Source organism: Rhinoderma darwinii (assembly GCF_050947455.1).
Source record: "Rhinoderma darwinii isolate aRhiDar2 chromosome 5 unlocalized genomic scaffold, aRhiDar2.hap1 SUPER_5_unloc_2, whole genome shotgun sequence".
Classification (NCBI taxonomy): domain Eukaryota; kingdom Metazoa; phylum Chordata; class Amphibia; order Anura; family Rhinodermatidae; genus Rhinoderma; species Rhinoderma darwinii.
In genome coordinates, this window is record NW_027461776.1 from 41838 (window position 1) to 65756 (window position 23919).

Here is a 23919-nt window from a genome sequence, read left to right on the forward strand (position 1 = left end):
GTATGGAGGGGACAGGTTGTGGACAGGAGATTACATGTGGGAGGTATCAGGAGATTAGGGTAGAGATGTATGGAGAGGACAGGGTGTGGACAGGAGATTACATGTGGGGAGGTATCAGGAGATTAGGGTAGAGATGTATGGAGAGGACAGGAGATTACATGTGGGGGGTATCAGGAGATTAGGGTAGAGATGTATGGAGAGGACAGGTTGTGGACAGGAGATTACATGTGAGGAGGTGTCAGGAGATTAGGGTAGAGATGTATGGAGAGGACAGGTTGTGGACAGGAGATTACATGTGGGGAGGTATCAGGAGATTAGGGTAGAGATGTATGGAGGGGACAGGTTGTGGACAGGAGATTACATGTGGGAGGTATCAGGAGATTAGGGTAGAGATGTATGGAGAGGACAGGGTGTGGACAGGAGATTACATGTGGGGAGGTATCAGGAGATTAGGGTAGAGATGTATGGAGAGGACAGGTTGTAGACAGGAGATTACATGTGGGGAGGTATCAGGAGATTAGGGTAGAGATGTATGGAGGGGACAGGTTGTGGACAGGAGATTACATGTGAAGAGGTATCAGGAGATAAGGGTAGAGATGTATGGAGAGGACAGGTTGTGGACAGGAGATTACATGTCAGGAGGTATCAGGAGATTAGGGTAGAGATGTATGGCGAGGACAGGTTGTGGACAGGAGATTACATGTGAGGAGGTATCAGGAGATTAGGGTAGAGATGTATGGCGAGGACAGGTTGTGGACAGGAGATTACATGTGGGGAGGTGTCAGGAGATTATGGTATAGATGTATGGAGAGGACAGGTTGTGGACAGGAGATTACATGTGAGGAGGTATCAGGAGATTAGGGTAGAGATGTATGGAGAGGACAGGTTGTGGACAGGAGATTACATGTGAGGAGGTATCAGGAGATTAGGGTAGAGATGTATGGAGAGGACAGGTTGTGGACAGGAGATTACATGTGAGGGGTATCAGGAGATTAGTGTAGAGATGTATGGAGAGGACAGGTTGTGGACAGGAGATTACATGTGAGGAGGTATCAGAAACTATGTTAGAGATGTATGGAGGGGACAGGTTGTGGACAGGAGATTACATGTGAGGAGGTATCAGGAGATTAGGGTAGAGATGTATGGAGAGGACAGGTTGTGGACATTAGATTACAGGTGAGGAGGTATCAGGAGATTAGGGTAGAGATGTATGGAGAGGACAGGTTGTGGACAGGAGATTACATGTGAGGAGGTATCAGGAGATTAGGGTAGAGATGTATGGGGAGGACAGGTTGTGGACAGGAGATTACATGTGAGGGGGTATCAGGAGATTAGGGTAGAGATGTATGAAGGGGACAGGTTGTGGACAGGAGATTACATGTGGGAGGTATCAGGAGATTAGGGTAGAGATGTATGGAGAGGACAGGTTGTGGACAGGAGATTACATGTGAGGAGGTATCAGGAGATTAGGGTAGAGATGTATGGTGAGGACAGGTTGTGGACAGGAGATTACATGTAAGGGGGTATCAGGAGATTAGGGTAGAGATGTATGGAGAGGACAGGTTGTGGACAGGAGATTACATGTAAGGAGGTATCAGGAGATTAGGGTAGAGATGTATGGAGAGGACAGGTTGTAGACAGGAGATTACATGTGGGGAGGTATCAGGAGATTAGGGTAGAGATGTATGGCGAGGACAGGTTGTGGACAGGAGATTACATGTCAGGAGGTATCAGGAGATTGGGGTAGAGATGTATGGAGAGGACAGGTTGTGGACAGGAGATTACATGTGGGAGGTATCAGGAGATTAGGGTAGAGATGTATGGAGAGGACAGGTTGTGGACAGGAGATTACATGTGAGGAGGTATCAGGAGATTAGGGTAGAGATGTATGGAGAGGACAGGTTGTGGACAGGAGATTACATGTGAGGGGTATCAGGAGATTAGTGTAGAGATGTATGGAGAGGACAGGTTGTGGACAGGAGATTACATGTGAGGAGGTATCAGAAACTATGTTAGAGATGTATGGAGGGGACAGGTTGTGGACAGGAGATTACATGTGAGGAGGTATCAGGAGATTAGGGTAGAGATGTATGGAGAGGACAGGTTGTGGACAGAAGATTACATGTGAGGAGGTATCAGGAGATTAGGGTAGAGATGTATGGAGAGGACAGGTTGTGGACATTAGATTACATGTGAGGAGGTATCAGGAGATTAGGGTAGAGATGTATGGAGAGGACAGGTTGTGGACAGGAGATTACATGTGAGGAGGTATCAGGAGATTAGGGTAGAGATGTATGGGGAGGACAGGTTGTGGACAGGAGATTACATGTGAGGGGGTATCAGGAGATTAGGGTAGAGATGTATGAAGGGGACAGGTTGTGGACAGGAGATTACATGTGGGAGGTATCAGGAGATTAGGGTAGAGATGTATGGAGAGGACAGGTTGTGGACTGGAGATTACATGTGAGGAGGTATCAGGAGATTAGGGTAGAGATGTATGGTGAGGACAGGTTGTGGACAGGAGATTACATGTAAGGAGGTATCAGGAGATTAGGGTAGAGATGTATGGAGAGGACAGGTTGTAGACAGGAGATTACATGTGGGGAGGTATCAGGAGATTAGGGTAGAGATGTATGGCGAGGACAGGTTGTGGACAGGAGATTACATGTCAGGAGGTATCAGGAGATTAGGGTAGAGATGTATGGCGAGGACAGGTTGTGGACAGGAGATTACATGTGGGGAGGTGTCAGGAGATTATGGTATAGATGTATGGAGAGGACAGGTTGTGGACAGGAGATTACATGTGGGAGGTATCAGGAGATTAGGGTAGAGATGTATGGAGAGGACAGGTTGTGGACAGGAGATTACATGTGAGGGGTATCAGGAGATTAGTGTAGAGATGTATGGAGAGGACAGGTTGTGGACAGGAGATTACATGTGGGGGGTATCAGGAGATTAGGGTAGAGATGTATGGAGAGGACAGGTTGTGGACAGGAGATTACATGTGGTGGTATCAGGAGATTAGGGTAGAGATGTATGGAGAGGACAGGTTGTGGACAGGAGATTACATGTGAGGAGGTATCAGAAACTAGGTTAGAGATGTATGGAGGGGACAGGTTGTGGACAGGAGATTACATGTGAGGAGGTATCAGGAGATTAGGGTAGAGATGTATGGAGAGGACAGGTTGTGGACAGGAGATTACATGTGAGGAGGTATCAGGAGATTAGGGTAGAGATGTATGGAGAGGACAGGTTGTGGACAGAAGATTACATGTGGGGAGGTATCAGGAGATTAGGGTAGAGATGTATGGAGAGGACAGGTTGTGGACAGAAGATTACATGTGAGGAGGTATCAGGAGATTAGGGTAGAGATGTATGGAGTGGACAGATTACATGTGGGGAGGTATCAGGAGATTAGGGTAGAGATGTATGGAGAGGACAGGTTGTGGACAGGAGATTACATGTGAGGAGGTATCAGGAGATTAGGGTAGAGATGTATGGAGAGGACAGGTTGTAGACAGGAGATTACATGTGGGGAGGTATCAGGAGATTAGGGTAGAGATGTATGGAGGGGACAGGTTGTGGACAGGAGATTACATGTGGGGGGTATCAGGAGATTAGGGTAGAGATGTATGGAGAGGACAGGTTGTAGACAGGAGATTACATGTGGGGAGGTATCAGGAGATTAGGGTAGAGATGTATGGAGAGGACAGGTTGTGGACAGGAGATTACATGTGGGGAGGTATCAGGAGATTAGGGTAGAGATGTATGGAGAGGACAGGTTGTGGACAGATTACATGTGAGGAGGTATCAGGAGATTAGGGTAGAGATGTATGGAGGGGACAGGTTGTGGACAGGAGATTACATGTGGGAGGTATCAGGAGATTAGGGTAGAAATGTATGGAGAGGACAGGGTGTGGACAGGAGATTACATGTGGGGAGGTATCAGGAGATTAGGGTAGAGATGTATGGAGAGGACAGGTTGTAGACAGGAGATTACATGTGGGGAGGTATCAGGAGATTAGGGTAGAGATGTATGGAGGGGACAGGTTGTGGACAGGAGATTACATGTGAAGAGGTATCAGGAGATAAGGGTAGAGATGTATGGAGAGGACAGGTTGTGGACAGGAGATTACATGTCAGGAGGTATCAGGAGATTAGGGTAGAGATGTATGGCGAGGACAGGTTGTGGACAGGAGATTACATGTGGGGAGGTATCAGGAGATTACGGTAGAGATGTATGGAGGGGACAGGTTGTGGACAGGAGATTACATGTGGGGAGGTATCAGGAGATTAGGGTAGAGATGTATGGAGGGGACAGGTTGTGGACAGGAGATTACATGTGGGGGGTATCAGGAGATTAGGGTAGAGATGTATGGAGAGGACAGGTTGTGGACAGGAGATTACATGTGGGGAGGTATCAGGAGATTAGGGTAGAGATGTATGGAGAGGACAGGTTGTGGACAGTAGATTACATGTGGGGAGGTATCAGGAGATTAGGGTAGAGATGTATGGAGAGGACAGGTTGTGGACAGGAGATTACATGTGAGGAGGTATCAGGAGATTAGGGTAGAGATGTATGGAGAGGACAGGTTGTGGACAGGAGATTACATGTGAGGAGGTATCAGGAGATTAGGATAGAGATGTATGAAGGGGACAGGTTGTGGACAGGAGATTACATGTGAGGAGGTATCAGGAGATTAGGGTAGAGCTGTATGGAGGGGACAGGAGATTACATGTGAGGAGGGATCAGGAGATTAGGGTAGAGCTGTATGGAGGGGACAGGAGATTACATGTGGGGAGGTATCAGGAGATTAGGGTAGAGATGTATGGAGGGGACAGGAGATTACATGTGGGGAGGTATCAAGAGATTAGGGTAGAGATGTATGAAGGGGACAGGTTGTGGACAGGAGATTACATGTGAGGGGTATCAGGAGATTAGGGTAGAGATGTATGGAGAGGACAGGTTGTGGACAGGAGATTACATGTGAGGAGGTATCAGGAGATTAGGGTAGAGATGTATGGAGAGGACAGGTTGTGGACAGGAGATTACATGTGGAGGGTATCAGGAGATTAGGGTAGAGATGTATGGAGGGGACAGGTTGTGGACAGGAGATTACATGTGAGGAGGTATCAGGAGATAAGGGTAGAGATGTATGGAGGGGACAGGGTGTGGACAGGAGATTACATGTGAGGAGGTATCAGGAGATTAGGGTAGAGATGTATGGAGAGGACAGGTTGTGGACAGGAGATTACATGTGGGGAGGTATCAGGAGATTAGGGTAGAGCTGTATGGAGGGGACAGGTTGTGGACAGATTACATGTGGGGGGATATCAGGAGATTAGGGTAGAGATGTATGGAGGGGACAGGTTGTGGACAGGAGATTACATGTCAGGAGGTATCAGGAGATTAGGGTGGAGACGTATGGAGAGGACAGGTTGTGGACAGGAGATTACATGTGAGGAGGTGTCAGGAGATTAGGGTATAGATGTATGGAGGGGACAGGTTGTGGACAGGAGATTACATGTGATGAGGTATCAGGAGATTAGGGTAGAGATGTATGGAGAGGACAGGTTGTGGACAGGATATTACATGTGAGGAGGTATCAGGAGATTAGGGTAGAAATGTATGGAGAGGACAGGTTGTGGACAGGAGATTACATGTGAGGAGGTATCAGGAGATTAGGGTATAGATGTATGGAGAGGACAGGTTGTGGACAGGAGATTACATGTGAGGAGGTATCAGGAGATTAGGGTAGAGATGCATGGAGAGGACAGGTTGTGGACAGATTACATGTGAGGAGGTATCAGGAGATTAGGGTAGAGATGTATGGAGAGGACAGGTTGTGGACAGGAGATTACATGTGAGGAGGTATCAGGAGATTAGGGTAGAGATGTATGGAGAGTACAGGTTGTGGACAGATTACATGTGAGGAGGTATCAGGAGATAAGGGTAGAGATGTATGGAGGGGACAGGTTGTGGACAGGAGATTACATGTGAGGAGGTATCAGGAGATTAGGGTAGAGATGTATGGAGAGGACAGGGTGTGGACAGGAGATTACATGTGAGGAGGTATCAGGAGATTAGGGTAGAGATGTATGGAGGGGACAGGTTGTGGACAGATTACATGTGGGGGGATATCAGGAGATTAGGGTAGAGATGTATGGAGGGGACAGGTTGTGGAGAGGAGATTACATGTGAGGAGGTGTCAGGAGATTAGGGTAGAGATGTATGGAGAGGACAGGTTGTGGACAGGAGATTACATGTAAGGAGGTATCAGGAGATTAGGGTAGAGATGTATGAAGGGGACAGGTTGTGGACAGGAGATTACATGTGGGGAGGTATCAGGAGATTAGGGTAGAGATGTATGGAGAGGACAGGTTGTGGACAGGAGATTACATGTGGGGAGGTATCAGGAGATTAGGGTAGAGATGTATGGAGAGGACAGGTTGTGGACAGGAGATTACATGTGAGGAGGTATCAGGAGATTAGGGTAGAGATTTATGGAGAGGACAGGGTGTGGACAGGAGATTACATGTGAGGAGGTATCAGGAGATTAGGGTAGAGATGTATGGAGAGGACAGGAGATTACATGTGGGGAGGTATCAGGAGATTAGGGTAGAGATGTATGGAGAGGACAGGTAGTGGACAGGAGATTACATGTCAGGAGGTATCAGGAGATTAGGGTAGAGATGCATGGAGAGGAGAGGTTGTGGACAGGAGATTACATGTGAGGAGGTATCAGGAGATTAGGGTAGAGATGTATGGAGAGGACAGGTTGTGGACAGGAGATTACATGTGAGGGGTATCAGGAGATTAGGGTGTAGATGTATGGAGGGGACAGGTTGGGGACAGGAGATTACATGTGAGGCGGTATCAGGAAATTAGGGTAGAGATGTATGGAGAGGACAGGTTGTGGACAGATTACATGTGGGGGGTATCAGGAGATTAGGGTAGAGATGTATGGAGAGGACAGGTTGTGGACAGGAGATTACATGTGAGGAGGTGTCAGGAGATTAGGGTAGAGATGTATGGAGGGGACAGGTTGTGGACAGGAGATTACATGTGAGGAGGTATCAGGAGATTAGGGTAGAAATGTATGGAGGGGACAGGTTGTGGACAGGAGATTACATGTGAGGGGTATCAGGAGATTAGGGTAGAGATGTATGGAGAGGACAGGTTGTGGACAGGAGATTACATGTGAGGGGTATCAGGAGATTAGGGTATAGATGTATGGAGGGGACAGGTTGTGGACAGGAGATTACATGTGAGGCGGTATCAGGAGATTAGGGTAGAGATGTATGGAGAGGACAGGTTGTAGACAGGAGATTACATGTGAGGAGGTATCAGGAGATTAGGGTAGAGATGTATGGAGAGGACAGGTTGTGGACAGGAAATTACATGTGAGGAGGTATCAGGAGATTAGGGTAGAGATGTATGGAAGGGACAGGTTGTGGACAGGAGATTACATGTGGGGAGGTATCAGGATATTAGGGTAGAGATGTCTGGAGAGGACAGGTTGTGGACAGGAGATTAAATGTGGGGAGGTATCAGGAGATTAGGGTAGAGATGTATGAAGGGGACAGGTTGTGGACAGGAGATTACATGTGAGGAGGTATCAGGAGATTAGGGTAGAGATGTATGAAGGGGACAGGTTGTGGACAGGAGATTACATGTGAGGAGGTATCAGGAGATTTTGGTAGAGATGTATGGAGAGGACATGTTGTGGACAGGAGATTACATGTGAGGGGTATCAGGAGATTAGGGTAGAGATGTATGAAGGGGACAGGTTGTGGACAGGAGATTACATGTGAGGGGTTATCAGGAGATTAGGGTAGAGTTGTATGGAGAGGACAGGTTGTGGACAGGAGATTACATGTGAGGAGGTATCAGGAGATTAGGGTAGAGATGTATGGAGAGGACAGGTTGTGGACAGGAGATTACATGTGAGGGGGTATCAGGAGATTAGGGTATAGATGTATGGAGGGGACAGGTTGTGGACAGGAGATTACATGTGAGGAGGTATCAGGAGATTAGGGTATAGATGTATGGAGAGGACAGGTTGTGGACAGGAGATTACATGTGAGGAGGTGTCTGGAGATTAGGGTAGAGATGTATGGAGGGGACAGGTTGTGGACAGGAGATTACATGTGAGGAGGTATCAGGAGATTAGGGTAGAGATGTATGGAGAGGACATGTTGTGGACAGGAGATTACATGTGAGAGGTATCAGGAGATTAGGATAGAGATATATGGAGTGGACAGGTTGTGGACAGGAGATTACATGTGAGGGGTATCAGGAGATTAGGGTAGAGATGTATGGAGAGAACAGGTTGTGGACAGGAGATTACATGTGAGGGGTATCAGGAGATTAGGGTAGAGATGTATGGAGAGGACAGGTTGTGGACAGTAGATTACATGTGTGGAGGTATCAGGAGATTAGGGTAGAGATGTATGGAGAGGACAGGTTGTGGACAGGAGATTACATGTGGGGGGTATCAGGAGATTAGGGTAGAGATGTATAGAGAGGACAGGTTGTGGACAGGAGATTACATGTGGGGAGGTATCAGGAGATTAGGGTAGAGATGTATGGAGAGGAGAGGTTGTGGACAGGAGATTACATGTGTGGAGGTATCAGGAGATTAGGGTAGAGATGTATGGAGAGGACAGGTTGTGGACAGGAGATTACATGTGGGGGGTATCAGGAGATTAGGGTAGAGATGTATAGAGAGGACAGGTTGTGGACAGGAGATTACATGTGGGGAGGTATCAGGAGATTAGGGTAGAGATGTATGGAGAGGAGAGGTTGTGGACAGGAGATTACATGTGAGGAGGTATCAGGAGATTAGGGTAGAGATGTATGGAGGGGACAGTTTGTGGACAGGAGATTACATGTGAGGAGGTATCAGGAGATTAGGGTAGAGATGTATGGAGAGGACAGGTTGTGGACAGGAGATTACATGTGAGGAGGTATCAGGAGATTAGGGTAGAGATGTATGGAGAGGACAGGGTGTGGACAGGAGATTACATGTGAGGAGGTATCAGGAGATTAGGGTAGAGATGTATGGAGGGGACAGGTTGTGGACAGGAGATTACATGTGAGGAGGTATCAGGAGATTAGGGTAGAGATGTATGAAGAGGACTGGTTGTGGACAGGAGATTACATGTGGGGAGGTGTCAGGAGATTACATGTGGGGAGGTATCAGGAGATTAGGATAGAGATGTATGGAGAGGACAGGTTGTGGGCAGGAGATTACATGTGAGGAGGTATCAGGAGATTAGGGTAGAGATGTATGGAGAGGACAGGTTGTGGACAGGAGATTACATGTGTGGAGGTATCAGGAGATTAGGGTAGAGATGTATGGAGGGGACAGGTTGTGGACAGTAGATTACATGTGAGGAGGTATCAGGAGATTAGGGTAGAGATGTATGGGGAGGACAGGTTGTGGACAGGAGATTACATGTGTGGAGGTATCAGGAGATTAGGGTAGAGATGTATGGAGGGGACAGGTTGTGGACAGTAGATTACATGTGAGGAGGTATCAGGAGATTAGGATAGAGATGTATGGAGAGGACAGGTTGTGGACAGGAGATTACATGTGAGGAGGTGTCAGTTGATTAGGATAGAGATGTATGGAGAGGACAGGTTGTGGACAGGAGATTACATGTGAGGGGTATCAGGAGATTAGGGTAGAGATGTATGGAGAGGACAGGTTGTGGACAGGAGATTACATGTGAGGGGTATCAGGAGATTAGGGTAGAGATGTATGGAGGGGACAGGTTGTGGACAGGAGATTACATGTGTGGAGGTATCAGGAGATTAGGGTAGAGATGTATGGAGGTGACAGGTTGTGGACAGTAGATTACATGTGAGGAGGTATCAGGAGATTAGGGTAGAGATGTATGGAAGGGACAGGTTGTGGCCAGGAGATTACATGTGAGGAGGTATCAGGAGATTAGGGTAGAGATGTATGGAGGGGACAGGAGATTACATGTGAGGAGGTATCAGGAGATTAGGGTAGAGATGTATGGAGGGGACAGGTTGTGGACAGTAGATTACATGTGAGGAGGTATCAGGAGATTAGGGTAGAGATGTATGGAGGGGACAGGTTGTGGACAGGAGATTACATGTGAGGAGGTATCAGGAGATTAGGGTAGAGATGTATGGAGGGGACAGGTTGTGGACAGGAGATTACATGTGAGGAGGTATCAGGAGATTAGGGTAGAGATGTATGGAGAGGACAGGTTGTGGACAGGAGATTACATGTGAGGAGGTATCAGGAGATTAGGGTAGAGATGTATGGAGGGGACAGGTTGTGGACAGGAGATTACATGTGAGGAGGTATCAGGAGATTAGGGTAGAGATGTATGGAGGGGACAGGTTGTGGACAGGAGATTACATGTGAGGAGGTATCAGGAGATTAGGGTAGAGATGTATTGAGAGGACAGGTAGTGGACAGGAGATTACATGTGGGGAGGTATCAGGAGATTAGGGTAGAAATGTATGGAGAGGACAGGTTGTGGACAGGAGATTACATGTGAGGAGGTATCAGGAGATTACGGTAGAGATGTATGGAGAGGACAGGGTGTGGACAGGAGATTACATGTGGGGGATATCAGGAGATTAGGGTAGAGATGTATGGAGGGGACAGGTTGTGGACAGGAGATTACATGTGAGGAGGTATCGGGAGATTAGGGTAGAGATGTATGGAGGGGACAGGTTGTGGACAGGAGATTACATGTGAGGAGGTATCAGGAGATTAGGGTAGAGATGTATGGAGAGGACAGGAGATTACATGTGGGGGGTATCAGGAGATTAGGGTAGAGATGTATGGAGAGGACAGGTTGTGGACAGGAGATTACATGTGAGGAGGTATCAGGAGATTAGGGTAGAGATGTATGGAGAGGACAGGTTGTGGACAGGAGATTACATGTGAGGAGGTATCAGGAGATTACGGTAGAGATGTATGGAGAGGACAGGGTGTGGACAGGAGATTACATGTGGGGGATATCAGGAGATTAGGGTAGAGATGTATGGAGGGGACAGGTTGTGGACAGGAGATTACATGTGAGGAGGTATCGGGAGATTAGGGTAGAGATGTATGGAGGGGACAGGTTGTGGACAGGAGATTACATGTGAGGAGGTATCAGGAGATTAGGGTAGAGATGTATGGAGAGGACAGGAGATTACATGTGGGGGGTATCAGGAGATTAGGGTAGAGATGTATGGAGAGGACAGGTTGTGGACAGGAGATTACATGTGAGGAGGTATCAGGAGATTAGGGTAGAGATGTATGGAGAGGACAGGTTGTGGACAGGAGATTACATGTGTGGAGGTATCAGGAGATTAGGGTAGAGATGTATGGAGAGGACAGGTTGTGGACAGTAGATTACATGTGGGAGGTATCAGGAGATTAGGGTAGAGATGTATGGAGAGGACAGGTTGTGGACAGGAGATTACATGTGGGAGGTATCAGGAGATTAGGGTAGAGATGTATAGAGAGGACAGGTTGTGGACAGGAGATTACATGTGGGGAGGTATCAGGAGATTATGGTATAGATGTATGGAGAGGACAGGTTGTGGACAGATTACATGTGGGAGGTATCAGGAGATTAGGGTAGAGATGTATGGAGAGGACAGGTTGTGGACAGGAGATTACATGTGGGGAGGTATCAGGAGATTAGGGTAGAGATGTATGAAGGGGACAGGTTTTTGGACAGGAGATTACATGTGGGAGGTATCAGGAGATTAGGGTAGAGATGTATGGAGAGGACAGGTTGTGGACAGGAGATTACATGTGAGGAGGTATCAGGAGATTAGGGTAGAGATGTATGGAGAGGACAGGTTGTGGACAGGAGATTACATGTGGGGAGGTATCGGGAGATTAGGGTAGAGATGTATGGAGAGGACAGGTTGTGGACAGGAGATTACATGTGGGAGGTATCAGGAGATTAGGGTAGAGATGTATGGAGGGGACAGGTTGTGGACAGGAGATTACATGTGGGGAGGTATCAGGAGATCAGGGTAGAGATGTATGGAGAGGACAGGTTGTGGACAGGAGATTACATGTGAGGAGGTATCAGGAGATTAGGGTAGAGATGTATGGAGAGGACAGGTTGTGGACAGGAGATTACATGTGTGGAGGTATCAGGAGATTAGGGTAGAGATGTATGGAGAGGACAGGTTGTGGACAGGAGATTACATGTGAGGAGGTATCAGGAGATTAGGGTAGAGATGTATGGAGAGGACAGGTTGTGGACAGGAGATTACATGTGGGAGGTATCAGGAGATTATGGTAGAGATGTATGGAGAGGACAGGTTGTGGACAGGAGATTACATGTGGGAGGTATCAGGAGATTAGGGTAGAGATGTATGGAGAGGACAGGTTGTGGACAGGAGATTACATGTGTGGAGGTATCAGGAGATTAGGGTAGAGATGTATGGAGAGGACAGGTTGTGGACAGGAGATTACATGTGAGGAGGTATCAGGAGATTAGGGTAGAGATGTATGGAGAGTACAGGTTGTGGACAGGAGATTACATGTGAGGAGGTATCAGGAGATTAGGGTAGAGATGTATGGAGGGGACAGGTTGTGGACAGGAGATTACATGTGGGAGGTATCAGGAGATTAGGGTAGAGATGTATGGAGAGGATAGGAGATTTACATCAGGTTTTATAATCCAGTCACAGTTTTGCTGTTACACCTAGAGCTGCGCTCACAATTCTGCTTTTTCCTGATAGCTGACAGATTTCCTGGCTGTGCTGTGTTGCCTTTTGGGAGATGTTATGTTTACAGTAATTAGAAATAGAAAACACTACATCTCTCACAATGCAGTACACCAGAGGGTATTCATTTTGGGGTCGCTGCTGAGTTGTAAATACAGTGCTGGCAGATTCCACGAGGCAGCCAGAAGTTTTGTGAGTACAGCTTTGGAAGGGACTGGAGACCTGATGATGGAACTCAGGATCAGAATAAAGTAAATTAACCGTTTATGGCGATTATATGTGTGAAATGATGTTCAGAGACGACACTCCTCATCATCCCGCCCGGTGACTACACCCATCATCCCTGAGGATGCTCTTCCTCACTGAGCCTCCTCCTTCTGTCTTCAGGGGATCTTTTGGTTTTGTAAAACGCGTTGTGCACAAAGGAAACGGAGCCATATGTGCCGCCAAATTCATCCCGCTGAGGAGCAAGACCCGGCAGCAGGCGTACAGCGAGCGGGATATTTTATCGGAGGTGTCACATGACCGGGTCACTCTGCTACTCGATGCCTTTGAAACAAAAAAGTCATTAATTCTCATCATGGAAGTGTATCCTTTACTGGTGGGGGGGGGGGGCTGTGTTTATGGCGATCGTAGATCTGTGACGGCCCCTTATTTTCCTTAATGATGTCAGATGTTGCGGGGAAGAACTGCTGGATCGGCTCTTCCGGAAACACACAATCACAGAGAAAGAGGTAGGAGATTGTTCATTCTGTCTAAACGATGTCAGCCATATTAGCTCCTATGGGGCCAAAATGTCCGTCACCCGGTCACCGACCAAAGCTAAGCTACAAGTCTGTGTGTGTATGTAATCACTCCTGGCTACTCCTCCCCCTACTAGAAATGTCCCATTCCATATATATACACCATATACTGCCTGCAGCCTGTGACTACGGCTGTTGTGGACTGAAGTCAGGCTGCAGACTGCCCTGACATGCTGGGAGTTGTAGTTTCAGGCTGCAGACTGCCCTGACATGCTGGGAGTTGTAGTTTCAGGCTGCAGACTGCCCTGACATGCTGGGAGTTGTAGTTTCAGGCTGCAGACTGCCCTGACATGCTGGGAGTTGTAGTTTCAGGCTGCAGACTGCCCTGACATGCTGGGAGTTGTAGTTTCAGGCTGCAGACTGCCCTGACATGCTGGGAGTTGTAGTTTCAGGCTGCAGACTGCCCTGACATGCTGGGAGTTGTAGTCTCAGGCTGCAGACTGCCCTGACATGCTGGGAGTTGTAGTTTCAGGCTGCAGACTGCCCTGACATGCTGGGAGTTGTAGTTTCAGGCTGCAGACTGCCCTGACATGCTGGGAGTTGTAGTCTCAGGCTGCAGACTGCCCTGACATGCTGGGAGTTGTAGTCTCAGGCTGCAGACTGCCCTGACATGCTGGGAGTTGTAGCCTCAGGCTGCAGAGTGCCCTGACATGCTGGGAGTTGTAGTCTCAGGCTGCAGACTGCCCTGACATGCTGGGAGTTGTAGCCTCAGGCTGCAGAGTGCAGCAGTACAGTATAAAGCCGTCCCCATAAACATTTATACAAATCTCTTCCTTCACACATGACCATTAATAGCGCACACTGGATCATATATAGACAGTGATATAACTACCAGTGACCGAGGCATGCTGGGTAATGTGATGACATCATGGAGGGAGGAGTTACTGCATGCAGAGGACTATGGCTCCTCCCTTCCCAGAAGTCATTGCAGTGTGCAGCCGGGGGAATTACAAGATGAAAAAATGGAATGACACCGACCTGGGAGGGATTATAATCTGATCACTAGAAACGCACTTCAGGCCAAAAGGAACGAAGCGCAACCATCTGCAGCAGTCACACAGACTATCGCGTCTCGCTCAGACATGATCTCAGCGGCTCCTCTGTGCTGTATCTGCCATAATGATGTAGGTTCCCTTGTTCCCGGCTGCTCCATGCAGATCGTCAGGCAGAGAGACTGCAGCAGCACCCCCTTCTTCCCCTATCACAGCACACGCGCAGCGAGGGAGCGGAGCTGCAGCAGCATCCCCCTCCACCCCCTCCTCCGTCTACTGCCTGTGTTATTCTAGAGCGATTTTTGAGAATCTGAGGGGGTTTGTAAACATTTTGAAGGATCTTGCAGTGAAAGGGCAACTACAGGGGTATTTATAACCGGAGGGAAGATTTCTAGATTTGGGCTCAGAGAATTCATTTCTATACAATCCCAGAGACAGGACTTTATTCTTCTGTGACCTCCGACGAAACTGGAAACTCAACGCTAAACTAATAGTAAAGAAGTCTGGACTGACAGAAGAACAACCGACCAACATCGCTGGACTCCTGCCCCCGACATCTCACACAATGTCCACCGCGAGAGTCAAGAGAAGCGGCCAAATCAGCGGTTACTCCACCCATAATACCAGGGGCCAACTGAAATATGAGCGCTCCCGATAATGAGCCTGTAACCATGGAAATCCACAGCATTAATATTGTAAAAGGAAATGTCAACAGGCGACTCCACCCAAAATACCCCAAATACCTCACTCCCCAATATCTGTGTTAGATTACCCGATGTTACCTGTAATATAAATTGTCATCAGACATGAGATCCACACATCATATATACAGTAACAGCTATTCATCTATTACTACTGACAACCAGCCTGTATATCATGTGTGAGAGGTTGTCACAGCTCCGCCCCCTGTTACTGACATCACTGATATATAATATAATTACACTGTGATCAGACATGAGATCCACACATCTTATATACAGTAACAGCTATTCATCTATTACTACTGACAACCAGCCTGTATATCATGTGTGAGAGGTTGTCACAGCCCCGCCCCCTGTTACTGACATCACTGATATATAATATAATTACATGTGATCAGACATGAGATCCACACATCTTATATACAGTAACAGCTATTCATCTATTACTACTGACAACCAGCCTGTATAGCATGTGTGAGAGGTTGTCACAGCCCCGCCCCCTGTTACTGACATCACTGATATATAATATAATTACACTGTGATCAGACATGAGATCCACACATCTTATATACAGTAACAGCTATTCATCTATTACTCCTGACAACCAGCCTGTATATCATGTGTGAGAGGTTGTCACAGCCACGCCCCCTGTTACTGACATCACTGATATATAATATAATTACATTGTGATCAGACATGAGATCCACACATCTTATATACAGTCACAGCTATTCATCTATTACTACTGACAACCAGCCTGTATACCATGTGTGAGAGGTTGTCACAGCTCCGCCCCCTGTTACTGACATCACTGATATATAATATAATTACACTGTGATCAGACATGAGATCCACACATCTTATATACAGTCACAGCTATTCATCTATTACTACTGACAACCAGCCTGTATATCATGTGTGAGGGGTTGTCACAGCCCCGCCCCTTGTTACTGACATCACTGATATATAATATAATTACACTGTGATCAGAAATGAGATCCACACATCTTATATACAGTCACAGCTATTCATCTATTACTACTGACAACCAGCCTGTATACCATGTGTGAGAGGTTGTCACAGCTCCGCCCCCTGTTACTGACATCACTGATATATAATATAATTACACTGTGATCAGACATGAGATCCACACATCTTATATACAGTCACAGCTATTCATCTATTACTACTGACAACCAGCCTGTATATCATGTGTGAGGGGTTGTCACAGCCCCGCCCCTTGTTACTGACATCACTGATATATAATATAATTACACTGTGATCAGACATGAGATCCACACATCTTATATACAGTAACAGCTATTCATCTATTACTACTGACAACCAACCTGTATATCATGTGTGAGAGGTTGTCACAGCCCCGCCCCCTGTTACTGACATCACTGATATATAATATAATTACATGTGATCAGACATGAGATCCACACATCTTATATACAGTAACAGCTATTCATCTATTACTACTGACAACCAGCCTGTATATCATGTGTGAGAGGTTGTCACAGCCCCGCCCACTGTTACTGACATCACTGATATATAATATAATTACATTGTGATCAGACATGAGATCCACACATCTTATATACAGTCACAGCTATTCATCTATTACTACTGACAACCAGCCTGTATATCATGTGTGAGAGGTTGTCACAGCCCCGCCCCCTGTTACTGACATCACTGATATATAATATAATTACATTGTGATCAGACATGAGATCCACACATCTTATATACAGTCACAGCTATTCATCTATTACTACTGACAACCAGCCTGTATATCATGTGTGAGAGGTTGTCACAGCCCGCCCCCTGTTACTGACATCACTGATATATAATATAATTACATTGTGATCAGACATGAGATCCACACATCTTATATACAGTAACAGCTATTCATCTATTACTACTGACAACCAGCCTGTATATCATGTGTGAGAGGTTGTCACAGCTCCGCCCTCTGTTACTGACATCACTGATATATAATATAATTACACTGTAATCAGACATGAGATCCACACATCTTATATACAGTAACAGCTATTCATCTATTACTACTGACAACCAGCCTGTATATCATGTGTGAGAGGTTGTCACAGCCCCGCCCCCTGTTACTGACATCACTGATATATAATATAATTACATTGTGATCAGACATGAGATCCACACATCTTATATACAGTCACAGCTATTCATCTATTACTACTGACAACCAGCCTGTATATCATGTGTGAGAGGTTGTCACAGCCCCGCCCCCTGTTACTGACATCACTGATATATAATATAATTACATTGTGATCAGACAGGAGATCCACACATCTTATATACAGTAACAGCTATTCATCTATTACTACTGACAACCAGCCTGCGTATCATGTGTGAGAGGTTGTCACAGCCCCGCCCCCTGTTACTGACATCACTGATATATAATATAATTACACTGTGATCAGACAGGAGATCCACACATCTTATATACAGTAACAGCTATTCATCTATTACTACTGACAACCAGCCTGTATATCATGTGTGAGAGGTTGTCACAGCTCCGCCCCCTGTTACTGACATCACTGATATATAATATAATTACATTGTGATCAGACATGAGATCCACACATCTTATATACAGTGACAGCTATTCATCTATTACTACTGACCACCAGCCTGTATATCACGTGTGAGAGGTTGTCACAGCTCCGCCCCCTGTTACTGACATCACTGATATATAATATAATTACATTGTTATCAGACATGAGATCCACACATCTTATATACAGTCACAGCTATTCATCTATTACTACTGACAACCAGCCTGTATACCATGTGTGAGAGGTTGTCACAGCCCCGCCTCCTGTTACTGACATCACTGATATATAATATAATTACACTGTGATCAGACATGAGATCCACACATCTTATATACAGTCACAGCTATTCATCTATTACTACTGACAACCAGCCTGTATATCATGTGAGAGGATGTCACAGCCCCGCCCCCTGTTACTGACATCACTGATATATAATATAATTAGACTGTGATCAGACATGAGATCCACACATCTTATATACAGTAACAGCTATTCATCTATTACTACTGACAACCAGCCTGTATATCATGTGTGAGAGGTTGTCACAGCCCCGCCCCCTGTTACTGACATCACTGATATATAATATAATTACACTGTGATCAGACATGAGATCCACACATCTTATATACAGTAACAGCTATTCATCTATTACTACTGACAACCAGCCTGTATATCATGTGTGAGAGGTTGTCACAGCTCCGCCCCCTGTTACTGACATCACTGATATATAATATAATTACACTGTGATCAGACATGAGATCCACACATCTTATATACAGTAACAGCTATTCATCTATTACTACTGACAACCAGCCTGTATATCATGTGTGAGAGGTTGTCACAGCCCCGCCCCCTGTTACTGACATCACTGATATATAATATAATTACATGTGATCAGACATGAGATCCACACATCTTATATACAGTAACAGCTATTCATCTATTACTACTGACAACCAGCCTGTATATCATGTGTGAGAGGTTGTCACAGCTCCGCCCCCTGTTTCTGACATCACTGATATATAATATAATTACACTGTGATCAGACATGAGATCCACACATCTTATATACAGTGACAGCTATTCATCTATTACTACTGACAACCAGCCTGTATATCATGTGTGAGAGGTTGTCACAGCCCCGCCCCCTGTTACTGACATCACTGATATATAATATAATTACATTGTGATCAGACATGAGATCCACACATCTTATATACAGTAACAGCTATTCATCTATTACTACTGACAACCAGCCTGTATATCATGTGTGAGAGGTTGTCACAGCCCCGCCCCCTGTTACTGACATCACTGATATATAATATAATGACATGTGATCAGACATGAGATCCACACATCTTATATACAGTAACAGCTATTCATCTATTACTACTGACAACCAGCCTGTATATCATGTGTGAGAGGTTGTCACAGCTCCGCCCCCTGTTACTGACATCACTGATATATAATATAATTACATTGTGATCAGACATGAGATCCACACATCTTATATACAGTAACAGCTATTCATCTATTACTACTGACAACCAGCCTGTATATCATGTGTGAGAGGTTGTCACAGCCCCGCCCCCTGTTACTGACATCACTGATATATAATATAATTACATTGTGATCAGACATGAGATCCACACATCTTATATACAGTAACAGCTATTCATCTATTACTACTGACAACCAGCCTGTATATCATGTGTGAGAGGTTGTCACAGCTCCGCCCCCTGTTACTGACATCACTGATATATAATATAATTACACTGTAATCAGACATGAGATCCACACATCTTATATACAGTAACAGCTATTCATCTATTACTACTGACAACCAGCCAGTATATCATGTGAGAGAGGTTGTCACAGCCCCGCCTCCTGTTACTGACATCACTGATATATAATATAATTACATTGTGATCAGACATGAGATCCACACATCTTATATACAGTAACAGCTATTCATCTATTACTACTGACAACCAGCCTGTATATCATGTGTGAGAGGTTGTCACAGCCCCGCCCCCTGTTACTGACATCACTGATATATAATATAATTACATTGTGATCAGACATGAGATCCACACATCTTATATACAGTAACAGCTATTCATCTATTACTACTGACAACCAGCCTGTATATCATGTGAGAGAGGTTGTCACAGCCCCGCCCCCTGTTACTGACATCACTGATATATAATATAATTACATTGTGATCAGACAGGAGATCCACACATCTTATATACAGTAACAGCTATTCATCTATTACTACTGACAACCAGCCTGCGTATCATGTGTGAGAGGTTGTCACAGCCCCGCCCCCTGTTACTGACATCACTGATATATAATATAATTACACTGTGATCAGACAGGAGATCCACACATCTTATATACAGTAACAGCTATTCATCTATTACTACTGACAACCAGCCTGTATATCATGTGTGAGAGGTTGTCACAGCCCCGCCTCCTGTTACTGACATCACTGATATATTATATAATTACATGTGATCAGACATGAGATCCACACATCTTATACACAGTAACAGCTATTCATCTATTACAACTGACAACCAGCCTGTATACCATGTGTGAGAGGTTGTCACAGCCCCGCCCCCTGTTACTGACATCACTGATATATAATATAATTACACTGTGATCAGACAGGAGATCCACACATCTTATATACAGTAACAGCTATTCATCTATTACTACTGACAACCAGCCTGTATACCATGTGTGAGAGGTTGTCACAGCCCCGCCCCCTGTTACTGACATCACTGATATATAATATAATTACACTGTAATCAGACATGAGATCCACACATCTTATATACAGTGACAGCTATTCATCTATTACTACTGACCACCAGCCTGTATATCACGTGTGAGAGGTTGTCACATCTCCGCCCCCTGTTACTGACATCACTGATATATAATATAATTACACTGTAATCAGACATGAGATCCACACATCTTATATACAGTAACAGCTATTCATCTATTACTACTGACAACCAGCCTGTATATCATGTGAGAGAGGTTGTCACAGCCCCGCCTCCTGTTACTGACATCACTGATATATAATATAATTACACTGTGATCAGACATGAGATCCACACATCTTATATACAGTCACAGCTATTCATCTATTACTACTGACAACCAGCCTGTATATCATGTGAGAGAGGTTGTCACAGCCCCGCCTCCTGTTACTGACATCACTGATATATAATATAATTACATTGTTATCAGACATGAGATCCACACATCTTATATACAGTCACAGCTATTCATCTATTACTACTGACAACCAGCCTGTATACCATGTGTGAGAGGTTGTCACAGCCCCGCCCCCTGTTACTGACATCACTGATATATAATATAATTACACTGTGATCAGACATGAGATCCACACATCTTATATACAGTCACAGCTATTCATCTATTACTGCTGACAACCAGCCTGTATATCATGTGTGAGGGGTTGTCACAGCCCCGCCCCTTGTTACTGACATCACTGATATATAATATAATTACACTGTGATCAGACATGAGATCCACACATCTTATATACAGTAACAGCTATTCATCTATTACTACTGACAACCAGCCTGTATATCATGTGTGAGAGGTTGTCACAGCCCCGCCCCCTGTTACTGACATCACTGATATATAATATAATTACATGTGATCAGACATGAGATCCACACATCTTATATACAGTAACAGCTATTCATCTATTACTACTGACAATCAGCCTGTATATCATGTGTGAGAGATTGTCACAGCCCCGCCTCCTGTTACTGACATCACTGATATATAATATAATTACATTGTGATCAGACATGAGATCCAGACATCTTATATACAGTAACAGCTATTCATCTATTACTACTGACAACCAGCCTGTATATCATGTGTGAGAGGTTGTCACAGCTCCGCCCCTTGTTACTGACATCACTGATATATAATATAATTACATTGTGATCAGACATGAGATCCACACATCTTATATACAGTAACAGCTATTCATCTATTACTACTGACAACCAGCCTGTATATCATGTGTGAGAGGTTGTCACAGCTCCGCCCCCTGTTACTGACATCACTGATATATAATATAATTACACTGTGATCAGACATGAGATCCACACATCTTATATACAGTCACAGCTATTCATCTATTACTACTGACAACCAGCCTGTATATCATGTGTGAGAGGTTGTCACAGCTCCACCCTCTGTTACTGACATCACTGATATATAATATAATTACATGTGATCAGACATGAGATCCACACATCTTATATACAGTAACAGCTATTCATCTATTACTGCTGACAACCAGCCTGTATACCATGTGTGAGAGGTTGTCACAGCTCCGCCCCCTGTTACTGACATCACTGATATATAATATAATTACATTGTGATCAGACATGAAATCCACACATCTTATATACAGTAACAGCTATTCATCTATTACTACTGACAACCAGCCTGTATACCATGTGTGAGAGGTTGTCACAGCTCCGCCCCCTGTTACTGACATCACTGATATATAATATAATTACATTGTGATCAGACATGAGATCCACACATCTTATATACAGTAACAGCTATTCATCTATTACTACTGACAACCAGCCTGTATATCATGTGTGAGAGGTTGTCACAGCCCCACCCCCTGTTACTGACATCACTGTTATATAATATAATTACATTGTGATCAGACATGAGATCCACACATCTTATATACAGTAACAGCTATTCGTCTATTACTACTGACAACCAGCCTGTATACCATGTGTGAGAGGTTGTCACAGCTCCGCCCCCTGTTACTGACATCACTGATATATAATATAATTACATTGTGATCAGACATGAAATCCACACATCTTATATACAGTAACAGCTATTCATCTATTACTACTGACAACCAGCCTGTATACCATGTGTGAGAGGTTGTCACAGCCCCGCCCCCTGTTACTGACATCACTGATATATAATATAATTACACTGTGATCAGACAGGAGATCCACACATCTTATATACAGTAACAGCTATTCATCTATTACTACTGACAACCAGCCTGTATACCATGTGTGACAGGTTGTCACAGCCCCGCCCCCTGATACTGACATCACTGCCGAGTTACAGCAATATCTGAATATAATATTTTACACCTTGGCAGGACTGCGATTTACTGGGGACAACATGAGGTCTGCTGGGACTGTAAGGATTTGCAAATAGACAGTCCAAAACTTGGGGTACAACATTTCAGACAAGTGGGTGTATGAGAGGGGATGTGGCCCCAATGTAAAGTCCGTACCAGACCCCCAACTGTCACAGTCTATTTTAGGACTGACGTTCTCTTGTCTTGGGGTCCCTCAGGTCAGGCTCCAGAATCTGCACCTCAATATCTACATCTCTGGGGGGGTCATATTTCTGCTCTATGGGGGTGGGGAATGATTGAACAGTCACTATTGGGTGAGTATAATGTCTATGGAGCGGGGTCATTGTGCCGGGGGAGGGGGTGCACACGTCACATCTATGACATAACTGGATTTACCATCAAGTAATATATGATGACTTCTCTGTGCAGGTGAAGCTCTACATCCGTCAGCTGCTCGAGGCCGCCGCTTATCTCCATGACAAGAGCGTTCTGCACCTGGATATTAAGGTGAGTCCTCTGGATTATTGCAGTCACTGGAGTGGGGGGGGGGGTGACATTGATTTTGGTCGCTGGCACTGTATCGTGGCTCTGGCTGCATAAAGTAACTGTGTAAGATCGACCATTGATGCTCCGAGAACTTCTTCTACAATAAAAAAAAATGTTCCAAGACTCCAAGAACTTCACAGGACATTTATAGGGGGAGGGGCATTGACAACCTGCTGCCGGCTACCCATGGGGTTGATCTGGGTAACACATCACTGAAGAAAACAAGAACCTTATGGAAGAGAGAATCCAAATATGAACTGGTGAGTGTCCTTTAAGAAGTCACATGACAGACATGGCTCCTCCCAGGCGGTATGCGGCATATATTGTCACACAGGGTAGAGCTGGTACACAGGAGCTGACAC

At 45.3% G+C, this 23919-nt stretch overlaps 1 protein-coding gene across 1 annotated transcript in view; it reads left to right on the forward strand.

The window, feature by feature from the left end:
- The window catches only part of LOC142687175 (obscurin-like), a gene marked incomplete at its 5' end in the record, with an annotated part of 106999 nt that overhangs the window by 25687 nt on the left and 57393 nt on the right, over positions 1-23919 (forward strand). The window contains 3 exons of the mRNA XM_075847537.1: positions 13115-13315; positions 13401-13461; positions 23441-23518. Coding sequence (XP_075703652.1) covers positions 13115-13315; positions 13401-13461; positions 23441-23518 — 340 coding nt within the window. The remainder of the gene's footprint in view (positions 1-13114; positions 13316-13400; positions 13462-23440; positions 23519-23919) is intronic.